We start from the raw sequence: 19,057 nt of genomic DNA on the forward strand, positions 1-19,057 counted from the left end.
ACCAGTCTATCCATTTCGTACGTATATTCTAGGCTTCATCATATAAACCAATCACACACTCCCGAGATCAGGCTCCTTCATAAGCGCCAATCACGTTACCCGAGCATCAGGCTACCACATTTTCCCATATCATCGGCTGTGCCGTTTCCCCCTGTTCTTCTTCATGTAAATTATGCTTCCTTTACTTGGCAAGACGCGAGATTGAGATTGAAAACGAGGGATTGTGGAATATGTACATATATCATACTCGCGTAGACGAAAACCATCAATTTCTTTCCTTTCTCGCGCGATTTTTGAACTATCATTTTGTATTTGTGTCATCTGGGATTTATAACATCTTTTCTCCTTTAAGACGAATCATCGATATATCCTACGCCCCGCCTCTGCCATTCAACGCGATTCCTCCACCATGGACTCTCTACCCCCACCCCTTCTCCTCCCCGTCCTGCACCCCGCTCCCTCGGCCAAAACATGGCTCACACGATCGGAGTCTTCCAAGCACTCATCGCGTTCCCCGTGATGAATACACGCGGGAGTATTCACATTCTGGTGTTTAACGCTAGATGCTAATTTTACCATTTATGAATTCGTGTATGTCTACTTACTCCATCTCTATGGATATTGTGTTTTTCATTTTTTGATCCTCCCTTGTGTCTCTCTCCTCCATGATAACTAATAAAAGATTCTAGAAATTCCCTCTCAAACGCCTTTTTCTCCGCTTCAATATTGTTCATTATCATCACTCAACGAGGGGGAAATAGTGGGGATATCAGTAAAGAATTTATGGTTTGGTTAGAAGTCGCAAAGAGCGGTTTTGCGAGTGCGGTTTGGCTTTGGTTACTTTTTGTAAGTTTTACTTTTTTGCTTCTGAGAGTCTGTGTGAGGATGAAAAAAGACGAAGAGAGCAGGGGAGAAGAGCAATTTGTATAAATTGTACTAGGTGGTAAAACTCCCGAGCTAATCAAAATTCATTTAATAATAGGATAGCATCTTTGGTCCCGTCCATAACTCCTATAATCAACCGCAATCACGAACGCCCCGCATTGCACAGGCGATTATTAGTTTTCTTGGTTTACCGTATGTGTTTCCCCCTCCTTCTTTTACGTTCGTTCACTTATTCTTTTATTTCTACCATATCACTCTCGTTTGGGTTTCCTTCTGTGCTATTTCATGGAATCTTAACAATAAATCTACACCCCATCCAAAACTAATCTAACCGCCCTCACCCCCATAATAGTCTCCTCTTCTATTCTACTCTCGCCTTCGCTATTTACGATCTCAAAACAAGTCGGAAATCCGAACTGAATGTAAATTTAGGACTAGCAGGGAGAGAAGCGAATTTAGATGAAGAAGCTGCTGCGGGAGAGACATCGCCTCTCTTGCGCAGGGCGTAACTTTCTGGTTTAGATTGTCGAGTTTGTTTGACAATTTGGGCTTGCGGTATGGCTGTATAGATGGATTGGAGAAAGTGAAATTAAGAGAAGGAAGAGATGAGGGAAGAGAAGATAACGAGCATCAATGTATTGAAGAAATGGGATATAGAGAGCATTGTAAGGTTTGTGAGAGTGGCATCATGTGAAAACGGAGAGGCAACGAAGTGAGATTAGAAATTTGAAATGGGAATCATGTTGCCCAAGAATTTCAGCATCGCCAGTGCTACCATTGAACCCGTCAAACTCCAACCCAGATTCGTTGGTTCGATTGTTGTGAGCTTGAGTGTTGCTCCTGTGTAGGACTCGCTCTAATCTAATTTTCTAAGAAGTATTCCAGATGATCCAACCAATCATAGGATCTCAAGATTTCGGTTCCAGAGACATCTTTCTCTGAGGTTGTGTTCACTACCCAGACAGTCAGACCTATGCCACTCGACAAGCACAATTTTGTACATCAGCAATCATCATCTAAACTTGGAATACAACTACATAATCTTCATTTGTAACTGAGCAGTCAAGAACAACGTTCTACATTCAGCAACTAATTTAACGGCATAATTTTTCCTCGAACTCCAATATGAATTTTATCACCTCAACCAATAGATATCGCAATCATCCTGCACCACCCTAAATCCATGCCACCATTGCACTTACGCAACAAGTTTCAATCCACTTCCATTCTTACCAACCTCACAGACACCACATACTGCACAGGCAGTACCCTTATACTTAGCTTGATATTTGCTACCATCGAATGCGCAAACTTCGAATGGAGAGCCAGAGTAAATTGGTGTGTGTGAGGCAGCACAGATATCGAATTCAGCAAATTGATCAAACTCAATCTCATGGGTATCGTTGGGGTTGCGCTCACAATTGGCCTTGATCTTACGAGCCTAAAAATCTTGTCAGTTGATGTCATTAAATCGTGATGGGGAGCTGCTTACATTCTCAAGAACCTTGGCACTTCCACCGTTTGCTAACATCCTGTTGGCGAAGCTCAACGCGGAGTTATAGTTCTTGCTGGTGAAAGCCAATTTCATCGCACTCGTTAAAGCTAATTGTCTATGAACAACCTCCAACTTGGGAATAGTGAAATAAGCTGACAATTCCAAACTGCGCTTGAGTTTCTCCGGTGATTTTGAAATTTCATCAGCAGTACCAATCTTCCGCCTTGAAATTTCGATAGCCATTGCTATACTATATTCTGATGCTGTCGTGATGAGTTTCTTTGCCTCTGATACCTCGGAAGCGGTTGAGACAGCGTTCACAAGCAGAGCATGAAGGATACCCTTGAATATAGTAGCGCCATCTTCAAGCTTATTTTGTCGCATGGCATCGTATCCTTTCTGTAAGTCGATGGTTGCTAATGATTCAATATCTCGTGGTATGATAGGAAGAACCTTACGAGGATCTGTCTCATCAACTGTTCGTCGGACATAATTGACCAAAGGCGAAAGACTTGCGGACGCTGGGAGGTAAGTCTTTGATGCTTGGTAAATTTCCATGAATCTAGGTTTCAAAGGCTCGAAGTTGACGGCGCCAAGTTGACGATTGAGTAATTGCATTGCAGTTTCGAAAGAGCCGCCAGCAACATGATCAGCGGCGATAGGAGAATTGCGAGCCCATAAATCAGCCTCACTGCTACCAGCGCCAGCCTCTGCACTATCGACATTGACAAAGTCATTCTCAACCTCGGGGACGATATCATCACCCATATCCCATCCTGCAGCGTCTTCATCATCATCATCGGCCTCAATAAGAGCACCAGTCTTGGCTTCATCATTTCCAGCTTCGTCAAAACCGAATCCGTTTGCAACAGCGGAAGGTTCGTCCTCTAGAGAGAGTCCCTCGACCTGACCAAGGAGGGCTTTCTCGAAGAAAGATTGCGAAGTTGCCTTTGTTGGCCAGTTTGCCTTGAAGGTAGGGATGACAGGCTTGGGAGGGGTAAGTGGCGATCCGAGGGTAGGCAATGTGATTTGATCTTTGGTGAGGCCAGTAGCCTCAAGAATTGATTCGCATTCTTCTGTAAGGCCATGTGATTTCGCGGTCATATAAGCAAGTGGATCTAATCTGGATTAGTATTTCGTATGTGAGTAGTGATGTGTTTAATGGAAACTTACAAAGGTCAATCTCCTTGAACATCTGTATCCTATCCTGAACATCTCCGAGATATAAAGCGTTCTGGAAACGGGCAGTGAAGTCGCCACGATGTTCCGCAATTTTGGCCATTCTCGTTAATTTTGCTTCGTCTCCAGTGGCCAGATACAGGAACGACAATTTGTCAAATTGTCGCAACTTCTGATATGTCATCTCGACAATCTGGTGATTACCGTGAGCTAAGGCTTCCGCTGTTAATCTGGACCACAACTTTGGTCGGTCTAACTGCTTGGCCATCTCAACAGCGACTTCCAAATTACCACACTCGATTGCCAATTCAAATCGAGTTTGTGGATCTTGTACGAATTGTAAAGCAATCTCTGGATAGCCCTTCTTTTGCAAATAAGAGATGATACTTTGACCGACCAGACTGGAATTCTTAATGATCTGCAACATCTCCTCGTAGTTTCGCTTCACAAGGGCAAGCTTGAAACGATACTCAGTAGGATCAATATTGAGAATCTTTGGCTTGGCGCTTCGGTCCAAACAGTACATAGTACGTGCCTTGACTCTGACAAGATAGACGGTTTGATCGAGAGTGCGAACAATACCATTGTCGCCGTTCAATAAAGTGTATTTAATGTGATTCAAGGTCGAGTAAAGAAGAACGCCTGCATCGTCCCAGGTTGCACTCTTGATGCGGATGGTTTCGTGAAGGGTGCTGACTTGTTCTAAAGATTTTGTAACAATCGTGACATTATGCTTGCTCAAGAGAGCTGCGTATAAACCGTCGTTAGACCAGACAACATACTTGACACCCGATACAGCAAGTTCAGCGGTTGCTTTCTTCTGCTGGATATCATATAAATGAACGGCAGTGGGGGTGATCAGCAAAAGATTACCGGTTCCACCAAAGTAGATATCGGTGGTTCCATTTGGAGGCTTGATGGTCTTGGTTGTGGAGTTGGAAAGATCTTTAATATCGATTTGTTGAGTTGTAGCATTGAAAACGGCGAATCTGTTTCGTGCTACAAAAACAGCAGAAGTACCTTGGCCTCGCTTTGTGTCATTCGAATCCATTGAACCCGCTCCATCTCGAGGAAGATTGATGAGTTCATATGAACCGCCATCTGCAGGAGAAGTGACCAAGACAGCTCTTTCGGCTGGATTATAGGAAAGTGATCTAGGTGGGACCCAAGGGCTTCCGAGTTTCTTCAAGGTCAATAGTGTTGGACTTTCAATATTCTTTTGGAAATCGTAAGATTTGACATGTTTATCCTTGGTGATGTAAAAGAGGTTGTTCTGATAGAAGGCAGATGCAGGACGTTCTCGCTCAAGTTTGAATACCATGACACCATTATCGTGTCCAGCAGCGAAAAGGTTTATCTCAGGGTGAGCTGCAATGACCCAAAATCTATCATTCTCTCGCTTGAATGACTGCACTGATGTACGTTTATTGAGATCCCAAACTCGGATAGTTTTATCTTCGCCAACTGACAAGATCAAGTCCTGATGAGGGTGGAATAAGCATCCAGATGCGTTTTGGAAATGCCCCCGGCAGGTATCGACTTCCCATGCCTTTGTTTCGCTCATTCGCCATAACTTCACAAGTCGATCATCACCAGCAGATACGATCAGAGGTAAGGTTGGATGGAAAGCTACCCAATTCACACCTCTATCGTGTCCTTCGAGTACGAATTTGACTACAGCATCGGTATTTCCAAACATATCTGCTTGGGCCTGGTTCCCTCTTGACATCTGGTCTTCGAAAGTCATCGAAGTTGGCGCCGAGTGCTTCTTTCGCAAGCCTGAAATATCCCAAACTCGAACCGATTGATCAAGGGATGCAGAAACTACCAAATCGTCTTTGGGATGGAATTGAGCGCACATCGTGTAATGATTGTGGCCGGTCATTGTGCAAACTGAAAATAATATTAGTATCGTATGCGAATACAATGTTGATCCATTCCCAGCTTACTTAGAGAGCGATTCTGCCAGTTCCATATTCTAATAGTTTGATCGTCCGAACTGGAAATGATCCAAGGAAGCTCATGATGAAAGAAAACTGTGCGAACATAATCTAAATGACCATTCAAGGTAAATAGACATCTGCGAGTCTGCAATGACCAGACCTTGATCTTGTAATCATCACCACCGGAGACAAAGAGGGGTTGTGTCTTGTGGAAGTCAATTCCTCGAACTGGCCCATCATGCTCTTCAAATCTATCAATCAATGTTCCCATGCGATAATCCCATAGCTGAATGGTCGAAGAATGTAAAGAAACTAGAATCCATGGCCTATGAATATAGTTAGGTATAGGTGTTGCGCATTGAATTTGTGAACGAACCGTTTAGGATGGAAAGCAATGCCCTTTGCTCTGGAAGATTTCGACTCGAACTTATATACGTGTCAGTATTACAACCCCATTGGACGAGCTTCTCAGTTTCAGGGTAAGAGATCGCGACATACCTTCGTCAGCATCGTAGGGGAGGAATTGGAATTAGATGCCATGTTGACCGATGCTCTGAATGACGAACAGCCCTATACGTTGCGCATCAAGTAACTGGGCGAATTAAATTAATCTTCTCCTGATATGACACTTTCTCAAGTACAGTGCACAGTATTCTGGAGAAAGACGTAAGAAGAAAAGATATCCGGTGGTTTGTTTGAAATTAAGGTAAAGTACAGGAGGATATGGTATTAAACATCGAAGCGTGTGAAATGCGACGTTGCTGTTTCCCGAAAATAAGGCATCAACACACTCAATTGACAAGGCTGCCACCCAATTAGCACCAAAAGCTTCACCAGCCACAGGAGCTCGAAACAATCCCTGAACCACTTTTGGTTGGAGCTCTAGATTATGGAAATCTGTCCCTTGAGGGGAATGCGATAAGACCTCAATTCTAGTCAGCCTCGTCTACAACATCTTCATATCTAACGAGTAAGGAGTTTTCCAAGTGATTTTGTTTATGATATTTATGCTACTCATGTCTCAAATTTGATAATACATTGTAAAGTTTCTTTTGTCTTGATCTTCAGGCGGACAACAGCTTCAAAGAGTTGTCTACCATCGTTAGCCTTATTAGCCTTATCTCTAGCTTGGGGAAGCTCCCCTATGAAAGACTGCATAGAGGAGCGTCTTTCAACACCCAGCCGAAGGTTTTAGAACTCCACAGTCAAGATGGGAGGCTTCACTTTGCCATGGGGACTCTCGGGAGCTCTATTGGCATCTACATATCTTCATTCCATCTGTGTTTCCGCTAGCCCATCCATCAATGTTGGCTTGCAAACATCCTTTCCCTCAGCCCCATATCTCCTTGAGCTGCTGTATGTTGTATCCCTCTAAAGTACCTTTCTAGCTATACTGATATTCGTGTAGAGAAACTGCAGCAACAGAAAATGTATCCTCGTACTTTCCTCTCCTTGACCGGATTGCAGACGGCTATTTTGCAAAAGCATCCACCGACAAAGACCTATATGACAAATTTATAGAAGTTCTGACAGAAGATGGTCATCTGGATCCGGAGGCACTTTCATCATACAAGCTTGCATTGTCAATGAGAGTAGCTGCACCGCGTATTGAAGCACAATTCCAATATTACCACACTGCCGCAGAGGCTTCTATACAGACAGAGCAAGATTCATCCTGTCCAACATGGGTACTCTTCAATGGCCATCAGTATTGTTCTCCCACATTGGATGAGCCTCATGGAACAGTGACTGGCGATTCGTAAGTTTTGAGTGATCGAGTGAAATCATCAGCGGCTAATAATTAGTTTACAGACAAACACAAGAACTACCATTTGACTATGTTCTCGGGAATCCTGCGGGACCCCATTCCATCTTATATGCTGATATAACATCACCAACATTTGGTTTATTCCACAAAACCTTGGTTAAAACTGCCCGTGAAGGTAAAACATCTTATCGTCTCCGTCATAGGCGAGCGATCGATGCTGGCTCGAATAAGCCTCTCATGATTCCGGGCTATGGTGTGGAGCTCGCTCTTAAAAGAACTGACTATATCGTTATTGATGACCGCAAAGATGACGAGGGAACAGTGAAATCCAAGACCGAGGCCAAAGTCAAGTTTGAAGACGAGGAGGTAGCTGATCTCAAGCCCCTATCCACATCAGAACTTTCTTCACTGGGGCTCAAAGCATCTAGTTTCATTATGCAGAGTGACAAACCATTTGATTCCCTCGTTAAGCTTTCACAGGACTTTCCAAAACATTCCAGTGCTATAGCTTCCCACAACGTCTCTTCTGACTTCTTTGCGGAGCACAATTATAACCGCGGCAAATTGGTCCCCGCAGGTATCAACGTATGGTGGGTGAATGGTGTACAGATGATTGATCGTCAGATTGATGCCATAAGTATCCTCGATATCTTACGAAAGGAAAGAAGACTGATCAATGGTGTTCGTGATCTTGGGATGACAGGACCTGAAGCGGTTCAGTTGCTTTCTCATTCTAGCATTTCCGAAGCTAAGAGTGATGGAGACGTTCAAAGGTTTGATTGGAGAGATGAGATTGAGGGAGGTAATGTTATCATGTGGTTGAATGACATCGAAAAGGACAAAAGGTATCAAGAGTTTCCCGAAACTCTTGGCGCTTTACTGCAAAGAACATATCCTGGCCAGCTGCCCTCAGTCCGTAAGGAAATTTTCAACTTGGTTATACCAGTTGATTTCAGCACAATAGAAGATGTCGCGCTCGTCGCTGAAACACTTGCAAGCTTCGTCAAAAGGAAGTTAGTCCTTCATATTGGGCTTGTTCCAATCACCACTTCTCCTGCCGCTGTAGAGCAAACAAGAGTCTTGTATTATCTTTTAGATGTTTATGGACTCTCTGGAGCTATTGCTTATCTTGAGGCTTCCGTTATGAGTGGGGCAGCTAGCCCTACTGAAAAGTCTTTCCAAGCCGCTATCGAGGGTCGGGAGGCCCGAGCCGAGAAGATAGCAATTCCTCTTGTAGACTTACTGAAGTCAGATCATTACAATGATCAAATTGATGCTGCAGGCCGCTGGACCACAAGACTCTCTGCGAACGGCGACTTTCCACCAATCTTCGTAGATGGAGTCGCGCTCCCCAGAGACGAAAATTGGTTGCAAGCAATGGTTCAGCGACTCACTGCAGACTTGCAAGTTATTCAGCAGGGAGTTTTCAACGAGATATTTACCCAAGATTCTTACATCCCAGACTTCTTCCTCTCCGAAGCAACGCCACGACGAAACTCTCTTATAGTTCCGGAAAGCGACAAGAATCTGAAGATAGTTGATATTACCACTCTGTCGAAGCAACATAGCGACGTTCTTTCCAAATTGCCTAAGATTGTATCAGATTCGGCATCTCCTAAGGAAGATTGGGCTCACATGATTTTGGTAGCAGATTTATCATCTGCTTCTGGTTTGGACCTTCTTTTATCTGCGGCTACATTTCGGGAATCTTTTCCAGCTCTCGAGATTACCATTCTCCATAATTCTCCCAGTGAAATGAAAACAGCGGATTTCAGCACCTATTTGTTTTCACATATCCAGAAGAAGTCAGACAAACCACTTGTGGACGCACAAATATTGCCTAGTTTAGTGAGCCCTGAAGGACATGAATTGGATCTTACGATTCAAGATTCCGCAAGGACTTATTGGAAGGAAGCTGGTCCATTGGTCCGAGCTGCGGGCCTATCACCAGGTGAAAATGCAATCTTGCTTAATGGACGGCTTGTTGGGCCAATACCTGCTGGTTCCGAACTTAACCAAGAAGACTTTGAGCAGTTGATCTCATATGAACGTGCCAAACGTATAACTCCTGTTTATGCTGCTATGAAGAGTCTTGGATTGTCAGATAAGATTGCTGATCCTTTGGCCGGTGCCAAAATCTCCTCGATGGTTGCGTTGTCATCTGTATCAGATACACCAGATGGCATATTTGAGCAGGCACCAACTAATAGAATCAGTGTTTTCGACGTTTGGAACTCTTCTTATACATCTATCAAAACAGGGGATTCGTCAACTGCAACCATACATATGACTGTCACTATCGATCCAGCTAGTGAACAAGGACAGAAGTGGGTTCCAATTGTGAAGGCTATATCTGAACTTGAAGGAGTCTATGTTAAGATGTTCTTAAACCCCAAAGAACGTCTTCAAGAGCTTCCAGTTAAGAGGTTTTATAGATATGTTCTAGACTCAAAGCCTAATTTTGACGACGAAGGTGCATTGATTGACCCTGGTGCCTCGTTTACCGGTGTGCCACAGGAGGCATTGTTGACTGTCAAGTTGGATATACCACCAGCATGGCTAGTCGCTCCTAAAGTTTCTATCCACGATCCAGATAACATCAAACTCAGCTCTATCAAGGCTGATGTAGATGCGTTATATGAGCTTGAACATATTCTCATTGAAGGTCACTCGAGGGACATGCCATCTGGAAGTCCTCCTCGCGGAGCACAGCTCATCCTAGAAACCGAAAGAGACCCACATTTTGCCGATACCATAATAATGTCTAACCTAGGATACTTTCAATTCAAAGCTAATCCTGGATTTTACAAGATTGATCTGCAGAGTGGAAGAACCTCCGAAATATTTAAAATTGATAGCATAGGCTCAAAGGGATGGGCGCCTGTTCCTGGTGATAATACCACAGAAGTTGTTCTCATGAGCTTTCAAGGAGCCACTTTATATCCTCGCCTTTCTCGCAAGCCTGGTATGGAAGGAGAAGATGTCCTCGAAGCTAAGGTTGAATCTGCAATGGATTATGTCTCCCGAGGATTAAACTTCGCGCAAGGTATCTTAGGCAGCAAAACTAAAGCTGCAGCAGCGGTGGAAGAGCAGGCCGAGATCAACATCTTTTCTGTTGCTAGCGGTCATCTTTATGAGCGTATGCTGAATATCATGATGGTCAGTGTCATGAAGAACACGAAGCACACGGTAAAGTTCTGGTTCATTGAACAATTTTTATCCCCATCTTTCAAAGATTTCATCCCTCATCTTGCCGCGGAATATGGCTTCAAATACGAAATGGTAACGTATAAATGGCCTCATTGGCTCCGAGGACAAACTGAAAAGCAGCGTGAGATCTGGGGCTACAAAATCCTCTTCTTGGATGTTCTTTTCCCATTGTCCCTAGACAAGGTTATCTTTGTGGACGCCGATCAAATCGTTCGTACAGATATGATCGAGCTCGTAAATCATGATCTTCAAGGCGCACCATACGGCTTCACTCCTATGTGCGATAGCAGAACCGAAATGGAGGGTTTCCGTTTCTGGAAACAAGGCTACTGGGAGAAATTCCTTCGCGGCTTACCATACCATATCAGTGCACTTTACGTTGTGGATCTCCGACGATTCCGCCAGATTGCTGCAGGAGATCGTCTCCGCCAACAATATCAATCTCTCTCTGCAGACCCAAATAGTTTGTCAAATTTGGATCAGGATCTGCCAAATCATATGCAACAGGTTCTTCCTATCCATAGTTTACCACAAGAATGGCTTTGGTGTGAAACTTGGTGCAGTGACGAGAGTCTCAAAGAAGCGAGAACGATTGATCTGTGTAACAATCCGTTGACAAAGGAACCGAAGTTGGATAGAGCAAGGAGACAGGTACCGGAGTGGACATTGTATGACGATGAGATTGCCGCTGTTGATAAGAAGAGAAAGGGAATTAATGTGAATGGAAACGAGAGTGCGGAGGGTAAAAATACGAAAAGTAGAACGTTGGAGGAGATGGTGGATACAAAAACTAAGAAAGATGAGTTGTAGATGAGTGGGAATAGAAAATTGGTATTTGTATGATATGAATATTATCTTATCTGTCTTATGCCTTTGTTTGCGTGTTTGTTTGCTTCGTTCCCTTGATATTTCAAGTTTCATTATCGCTGTAGGAAGTGAGGATTGTTAGGTATTATACAAGGACCATTGACTCAGGGCTTTGTATATTACATGCTTCATTAATATATCCTTGTGTTTTCATCGCGCATTTGTCTGATTGCTGTACAAAGATGAAGTAAGAAATAAGTACGATTCGTATGAATTCTGGAGCAATAATTCATTACAGACATCTTGTTTCAAACTGGCATCCTTTGTGTCCCAATCCATAGCTAGTAAGCTAAAAAGTTGTATACTGCTTCGGCCCTATCAAGGACTCAGTGCTCTGGCTACATTGAACAAACACTATATCTCTACTTGGCCACATAGATCGGAGTGTTGGCTATAGGATCGAAGAATCAGGAGAATAACACAAGAAAGATTAGATCTGGAAAGTGTAGAGGCATCCAGTGATCTATAGATATACAGAATGAGGAGAATTCAAACTGGAATCGTGTATACTCAACAGCAATAAGTATATAACAGGTATTTATTCAGTCTGACATTGACTCGAATACTTCGTGGACTCTTCTACCTCCATTAGTATGCCTTTGAAGTTCACGTGTAATATTGAGCAGGCCAGGTTTAGCTCTCTATATTGAAAGCACTTTAGTCACTCCTTGTCATGAAGAAGTTCTCCTCCATATATTGTGCATTATGACCAACAAAAAATTACCAAAATCACATCAAACTTACATACGGCTTCTCAATACAATAGAATACAATAGATGCCAGTCATTGTTCGAATTCACCCCTGCTGTGTGTCTGAAAATTTAACAGAGGCTGGAGGTCCGAGCACATTCCTCTAGATTTTGGCTATTTTAAGAGAGCTTTATTCAACTCAAGAACCTCCCACTCCAACAGTCCATAAACCATAAATTCTACAAACCAAGGTTATGAGTAGCATCATTATTCCTTGAGATTTCATCCACAAGTTTCATCTTCCATGAACAAAAGAAGAATTTTGCTACTTAATTTCAATAAGGATACGGATTATTTTGGCTCCATCAACAGAGACCCATCACAACTCACTGTGTCCAATTCTGGGTTTCAAAAAGAGCTTACACAGAACTTTTACTGGAAGGAAAAATAGACTTCGACATGCCTTTAAAGCCATTTTTCGTGAGCAATTCTCTATTCTTCGAAACCAATTTCACTCTTGGTTATTTTTGGGTCTCTTGACTAATCTGTTGGTAGCCGTTCAATCAGGACCACCCAACCTTTCCCGCTGAATTGCGCATCTGTCAGAAAGACTTCTCGTCAAGGAACGCGGCGAAAGGAGCTACGCCCATTCTACAAGATGATCGGATGAACCACAGCTTTATCTTCGAAAAAGAATGCCGCGAAGCTTTTTCTGGATTTTTCCGTCACGGATCAAAGGACTTTTGTTTTGTCGAAAACATGAATCCTAACCTCCTCACGGAGATCTTTTTCGAGATCAAGCATAGTTCCAATCCTTCAGAATACGCAGATATCACAGCTGCAGTACGAGGCATTCGCGATTCGTCCAAGTTCTTCTTCGTCAGCTGCGGCTATCAAGATCCCGAGTATATCATTGTTCGCACATATCCCAAGTTTAGATACTTCGATTGGAACGACCAGTCGAAAATTGATAATCTCAATCTCTTTCGAATGGCAGCTATTGCGGAGGGTTGTGGCGTCGTTGCTTTTTCTGGAAGCGGTAAAATACTCCCTCCTTCTGAGATGAGATTGATGATTGAAGTAACAGCTGAAGAGCTAAGATCGAAGGAGCCAAGGGTATCTACTATCATAGAGTCTTCTATTGATGATATGCAGGATGATACCCGCGTCTCAAACAGCTCTGAGGCACAAAGTTTGCAAGCACATCCGTCGGCATCAAAGTTTCAATTTCGACCAGATGCATCTCCATTTCAACCAGCTCCGTCCATATCTCAGGTCAACGACAGGCAGTCACAGTTTTATCCCGGAACACTTGAAAGAGACCACCAGTTTCGACCAACTGCATGGTCTTTCCAACCAGCTCCGTCCATCTTTCAGGTCAATGACAGGCAGTCCCAGTCTTTTCCTGGACCACTTGAAAGAGCCAGAGCTCGCAGAGCACTGGGATTTAGGCAAGGACTGCAGAGTCTTAAAGAGCCCGAAAAACATGTGCAAAAACTACTCGTTCAATCAGAACACAGTCATGAAACATTATATCAGTATAACCGACGACATGTCGACAACCAAGGTCAAAGTCTAGGATCTGGAATGCAGCAACAACGTGAAAAATTCACGTCTCCTCACTATCCTCAGCAAAATATTGTGACCCGATTTCAAGAACAGGCATTTGGGATGAGACAATTGTCTATCCACCACGGAAGTGGTATTTTCCCTGCTCAAGAGCTCGGAACGTCACCGCAACAGACACGACAAACTTATGGACATATGCCCCGATATGCAACAACACAACACTACACTCTACCACAGAACCAAAGTTACAATTTGCAGCAGCATCATCATCATCATCATCATCATCATCATCATCAAGGCTTCAACCAGTTTCGAGCCCAAAGTGATATGATGGATAAGCGGTATGACCAGACAAGCGCATTACAATTCAAAAATCAAGTCTGCGGAATTTATCAACAATATGGTCAAGGCCAACAAACCATTGAACGGCCTCAACTTCATTGGCCTCACGCACCTCGTCAATTTGTCCAACGAGATCACAATAACTCCCAGAGTCTTGTAGCACCTCAACAAAGTGCCCAGCAGAACTCTGTCCCTCTCCAGGTCGAAAGATTCTGGGACCCCCAGCAAGCACGGCAAATTCGTTATCAATTTGAGAACCCAACCGCTGTAGACTTTCAACAGGACGAACAAGACAGTAATGATAGCCAAGTTTCCAAAGCACAGAAAGTTCAACCTGCAACTGAACAGAATGATCTAGACCCTCTTTCTGAGTCCAAGCACTGAAGGCGAGACACGGACTTCTAGGAGCAATACCAAGATTCCTGAGTCCAGATAATAGTGCAGGCGCAGAGGTGGGTCATCAAAGTGCTTTAAGTTCCATCCTTGAATGAGATCTGTCGAACGGTTTCATCGGTGCTCCTATGAGTGTCGAAGGGTATTAGAATATGTGGCTTCTATTATATAATGGCTGCTGGCGAATTATCAGTCTGTCGAAGAATATGTGTAGCGCGGGAGGAATGTGATCATACTAAGATAAGCGGATGTTAGTGATATGAGCTTCCGTGATAGCCGGAAGGGGGAGGTAAAGAAATGGAGCTGCATAGACCTGCTACTCTTGGCGCAAGAAACTCAAATTTCTTTGTTTGCTTCTACACAATTAGTGTTGCGTTTTCCCTCGATATCAGGTGCCGAGCAGACTATGGGGTAGTTGCAGCAGGATACCAGTGATGGAAAACTTCTCCACAGGGCCAGGGATGCTTAATAGATCAGAGTATACAGAGAATTACTTAGCCCAGCCGTATGACGAGGTGTTTACTTACCAAAGTGGTGGCTTTACCGTGTCGTGTTATGCAAAAGTTTCATAACCTCGAGAACTCAACGTCGCTTACATATCTCCCATGTCCACAATTGTGATGAGCTTCATGAATATTTCGGGTCTTTTAGGAACCCCAAGACAAAAGCGAGTGAATTTGTTGTCCTAACCATGTCTGAATCGAAGCGAAATCCCGTGACTTTTGGGAAAGCAGTGTAAAATTGAATTTCTCCCCTCCTCCCCTCTGCTACGGCAACCAGTATATTCATGTCGGTTTTGCAACCACAGTCCTTCAAATTGCAAAATCAAGACGACTTTCTCTTCCTTGTGAATTTCTACTGAGCGATACAATTTATAATAATCACGGTCAGCCTCGGCATTACTTGCACTTTTTTCCTTGCTGAGCACCTGGTCTCTCCCCTCTTCACCGAAAATTCCATGCAAATTTGGGAACAACAGACTTTCATAACACCAGTAGGGCTTCCTGTGATTATAATCTTCTATCTATACTCTAGTCGGTTAGATTTGCTAACAATGCCTGAAAAATAGCAGCTCATTCTGACAGGAACCGATTGTCATCAAGGCAGAGCACATCCAAATTATTCAAAACAAACTCAAGAACCGGCGCATCACGAAACCTTCAGTCACTTGGCGCGCAAATAACAAGCAGTTCAAGTTTCACAAAAGCAGCATCGTCGTTGGCCATTGATAGCGATTGGATTGCCTTTTACGTTTTAAATACTTGTCCAAACCAAGCAATTTGGATTGCACAGAACTCCACACATAACCATCACAAGCAAGTAGCCCTACTGAATTATTTATCATAAAATTCAGGAAAAAAGTAAGTCCAACAAGACATTTTACCTTTAAGCATGCTAATATGACTTTAGAACGTTTTGAAGACCTTCGCCAGAAACAAACTCAACATCCTCTTTGAAACTTTGAATTATTACAATTCATTATGTCTCCACCTCAGATATCCGTGGATTTTGCCATGACCCTAATGGTAAGTTGGCTATTATATGACATGTATCCTCGATGGAAGAATTATATACTAACTGATGTCCAGAGGAACAGCGATACTAATTTTCTCATCGGCTACAAAAATACGATTCCTGATCCAAGATACTTGACAATTGAGCAAAGAAAGGACCACACTGCTGCTGTCTTGGGAAACACCGAGCCTCATAAGTTTATTCTCCTTCATTTCAAGGCGACCAACAACTTGGTAAATTCTAAGCAAATTATTATGCATAGATATCCCCATGCCCGCCACCATGATTGGGATGATCCGGATGATATCAATAAGCTCAATATGTTTAGAATTGCTGCCCTCACATTCGCATTCACTGGTAATGATATCTCAGTTGGAGAGAGATGCTGGTCCCTTGTACCCAAATCAACCAGAAGAATATGGTTTCCAAATTTGTCGGAATTTGTTGAAGAGCGCAGAACTGAACTTGCCAGATATTTGGCTCAGGCGATTATCGATGAACAGGATGATGGAGTCGATGAAGACGATGAGGATGACGAAGGCGAGGAAGACGATGGAGACGGTGGTATTCCTACAGGATATTCCGAAGAGCTTGAGCCTGTAGCTCCCAGCACCACTCAAGCTGTAGATGATTTTGCAGAGGAACAGCGAGAATTCGCCGAAGCAGAACGCGCTACGTCTGATTCAAGCTAACGTCAAATATCCAGAATAATAGAAGCTTGCGTTGAGAATGTTGGACGTAACAGGATTTCAATAAATCTCTAGCAAAGTCCAAGAAGTATCCTGGGTCTTTGTGCGATTCAATCCTCTCAACAAAACCTACGTGTTGCTCAACTACCAAGGTCTCACCATCGGCCAGAATAATTGCACGGATCAGCCTCGAATATTCTGCGGATTCAACAGCGATATCTCTACAGTTTCACGAAACTCTCCCCTCAAAAAGCTTTCCTACAACAAGCCTCCGTTCCATAAGCCCTCATTCCTGCGACATGTTTCTGACAATATTGTTTCTAGGATAGCACCTTTTCTTGATAACAGTCCATGGCAAATTCAGAGAAAACACTAGTTTGGCATAGCGAGTTCACTACGGGTTGGCTTTTGAATGCAGTTTTCTTTTTTTTAACGATTTCTTTAGTTTCCTTGATAATAATAAAGTTGGCGGATTGCTTTGCGGGAAATCCACTGGATAAAAACATGGCTTCATTCAGACCTTCTATCAAAGGTGTTGTTACTATGTCCATCTTGCGTCCCTGTGACAACATTGGATCAGCGCCCCCAGATTGCATTCGTTTGTAATTCTTTCGGGAAGTCATCTTAGCCAGGTCGTTTATGGAATAAAAATTTTCTTGAAACAAATAAGTTTGCACGGATTCTCAGCTTACGCTGATGACACATGACATGACATTTTTGTGATTCTACTAGTACATTTAAAAGCCTTATGTCAACAGAAGGGTAATTATCTCTAAGATTGATCACCTCTAGGTAGGATCCATGAGTAACTAGCTACATTTTCTGTTCTGTGAGCTCCAGAATGGAGCACCTTAGATCGGGGCTTGTTTTTCAGCATGCAAAACCAAGATATGAGCAGTAATTCTATTTTAATATATATTTACATAACTAATTGATTATCATCATTAAACTCTGAGGTATATACCGAGCGTTGAGAACTTAGACAGCAGGTCCTCTTCCAATCCAGGTACGATAACTTCTGAAAGGGCCTCTTCGTTTATCAATATTCTTATACTGTCTACCAGGAGCGAGTCCTTGTTGATTAGTAGTAAAGTATAGCCATCCATCCAAGATAGCCATTGTATCAGCAGCCTGGACCTGACCACCACGAACGAGGGTCTTGAGGTTATAGTTCGCAGCTGCTACCATGCCTTCGCCACCGGCTGGAACCCCGTTGATCTCATCGGTGACTTCGGATTGAAGAGTGTCAGCGTAGAGAATAGCGTTTTGCTGCGGGCTGAATTAGTAATAGTACGGAATCATAGAGTGTAAGGAACTTACAGCAGAAGCACAGATATATACCCTTCCACGGTCATCAGCCGTGAATCCGGCTTGCTCAGATGGGAAGTTTCCAGGATTTTGAACTACAGCTTCGATCTCTGCGTCTGTCAAGTTAGAGATGAAAGCTTCCTGAGACGCAAAGTACCAGTGGTTAGAAGCCTTCACACCCCAATAGACATTACCCCCGGTCAACGCAATACCGTTAGTTCCAGAGTTGAGATTTGAAGATTTAGTACCGGCCCAGTTTCTGATGACTTCTCCATTATACATGGAGATGAAATTTGGGTCAGGGGTGGTGAAGGTACTGTTAAAGAGATGTCTAACGGTAGCTCCAGTATCGAGGTCTATAGTTGTGATAGAACCGTATGCCGAGTCCTCGGTCACGAATGCATATCCGGCGGTGCCAAGAGTATTGTTGACTTTGATGTCGTTCAATTGAATTTTGGCATAGTAAAGCTCAGGTGGATAGATGTAGTTACGGATTAACTCTCCGGTAGTGTAGTTGAATGCCATAATTTTCGCTCCATAGGTTGTGGGGTAGGAACTAAGTGAAGGTCAGCTGATGTTTCACACCCCCCCCCCCTCCCCCCAAAATTATTGAAGCCCCTGAATTCATAGACGAATGAACATAAACATAAACGTACGCTCCATTAGGAACTCCACTATCAATTACCCAGAAAGTTCCTTCCGCATCTAAAACCACATTCTGCACGTTGACAAAGCACTCTGAAGCATTTTGGCCCGCAGCACAATTTTGCCATTCAGCTGATGGCCAAGGAGCTTCACTATTGAAGCCTGTTGCTTTCGTGAGAGTCCAGTTTTGTGGCTCCATATTGCGTGCATAGGTAAAGAAGATGTTGCCACCAGGATCCAAACCTAGTCCCGTAGGAGCACGCACATACTCATGAACGGCTTCCAATCCTGGCCCGATGACATCCAAATCGGCGGAACATTGCCCAATGGTGGTGAGATTGGTGCGCTGTTGTGATAATGGCATTGGACAGGTGCCATTGAAGGTTTGAGCGGCTGCTGTCGCTGCGAAAGCAGCTAGAAGAATTAACATCCTTACAATTCTAAAATGCTCGCGTATTGACGAAAAAAGCGAAGGACAAGGAAACTCGAGAAAACACACGGTCAAAAATCCAAATTTAACATGATTAGACGGGAGGCATGTATTTATTTGAATATTTGG

The 19,057-nt window shown here is 43.4% G+C and overlaps 6 protein-coding genes across 6 annotated transcripts; 4 read left to right on the forward strand and 2 right to left on the reverse strand.

Moving 5' to 3' along the window:
* Positions 1 to 409: 409 nt before the first annotated feature.
* On the forward strand, positions 410 to 1,394 carry EAE97_011828 (uncharacterized protein; the record flags this gene model as incomplete). Its single annotated transcript, XM_038882342.1, has 5 exons — positions 410 to 509; positions 564 to 591; positions 690 to 846; positions 983 to 1,077; positions 1,238 to 1,394. The coding sequence occupies 5 exons, from the start codon at positions 410 to 412 to the stop codon at positions 1,392 to 1,394; spliced, it is 537 nt and encodes a 178-aa protein (XP_038726834.1).
* Positions 1,395 to 2,083: 689 nt separating this feature from the next.
* EAE97_011829 (uncharacterized protein) lies at positions 2,084 to 6,042 on the reverse strand (the record flags this gene model as incomplete). Its single annotated transcript, XM_038882343.1, has 6 exons — positions 2,084 to 2,326; positions 2,378 to 3,498; positions 3,554 to 5,452; positions 5,509 to 5,828; positions 5,879 to 5,928; positions 6,001 to 6,042. 6 exons carry the CDS (start codon positions 6,040 to 6,042, stop codon positions 2,084 to 2,086), a joined length of 3,675 nt encoding a protein of 1,224 aa, XP_038726835.1.
* Positions 6,043 to 6,712: 670 nt separating this feature from the next.
* EAE97_011830 (uncharacterized protein) lies at positions 6,713 to 11,290 on the forward strand (the record flags this gene model as incomplete). Its single annotated transcript, XM_038882344.1, has 3 exons — positions 6,713 to 6,858; positions 6,911 to 7,261; positions 7,315 to 11,290. 3 exons carry the CDS (start codon positions 6,713 to 6,715, stop codon positions 11,288 to 11,290), a joined length of 4,473 nt encoding a protein of 1,490 aa, XP_038726836.1.
* A 1,206-nt stretch (positions 11,291 to 12,496) lies between these two features.
* Positions 12,497 to 14,332, forward strand: EAE97_011831 (uncharacterized protein; the record flags this gene model as incomplete). The annotated part of the gene is made up of 2 exons (XM_038882345.1): positions 12,497 to 12,517; positions 12,593 to 14,332. The coding sequence occupies 2 exons, from the start codon at positions 12,497 to 12,499 to the stop codon at positions 14,330 to 14,332; spliced, it is 1,761 nt and encodes a 586-aa protein (XP_038726837.1).
* Positions 14,333 to 15,822: 1,490 nt separating this feature from the next.
* Positions 15,823 to 16,548, forward strand: EAE97_011832 (uncharacterized protein; the record flags this gene model as incomplete). The annotated part of the gene is made up of 2 exons (XM_038882346.1): positions 15,823 to 15,867; positions 15,931 to 16,548. 2 exons carry the CDS (start codon positions 15,823 to 15,825, stop codon positions 16,546 to 16,548), a joined length of 663 nt encoding a protein of 220 aa, XP_038726838.1.
* A 975-nt stretch (positions 16,549 to 17,523) lies between these two features.
* Positions 17,524 to 18,928, reverse strand: EAE97_011833 (uncharacterized protein; the record flags this gene model as incomplete). The annotated part of the gene is made up of 3 exons (XM_038882347.1): positions 17,524 to 17,814; positions 17,866 to 18,409; positions 18,510 to 18,928. 3 exons carry the CDS (start codon positions 18,926 to 18,928, stop codon positions 17,524 to 17,526), a joined length of 1,254 nt encoding a protein of 417 aa, XP_038726839.1.
* Positions 18,929 to 19,057: the final 129 nt, after the last annotated feature.

The sequence above is a fragment of the Botrytis byssoidea genome (genome assembly GCF_014898295.1).
Source record: "Botrytis byssoidea strain MUCL 94 chromosome Unknown BBYS_042, whole genome shotgun sequence".
Lineage (NCBI taxonomy): Eukaryota > Fungi > Ascomycota > Leotiomycetes > Helotiales > Sclerotiniaceae > Botrytis > Botrytis byssoidea.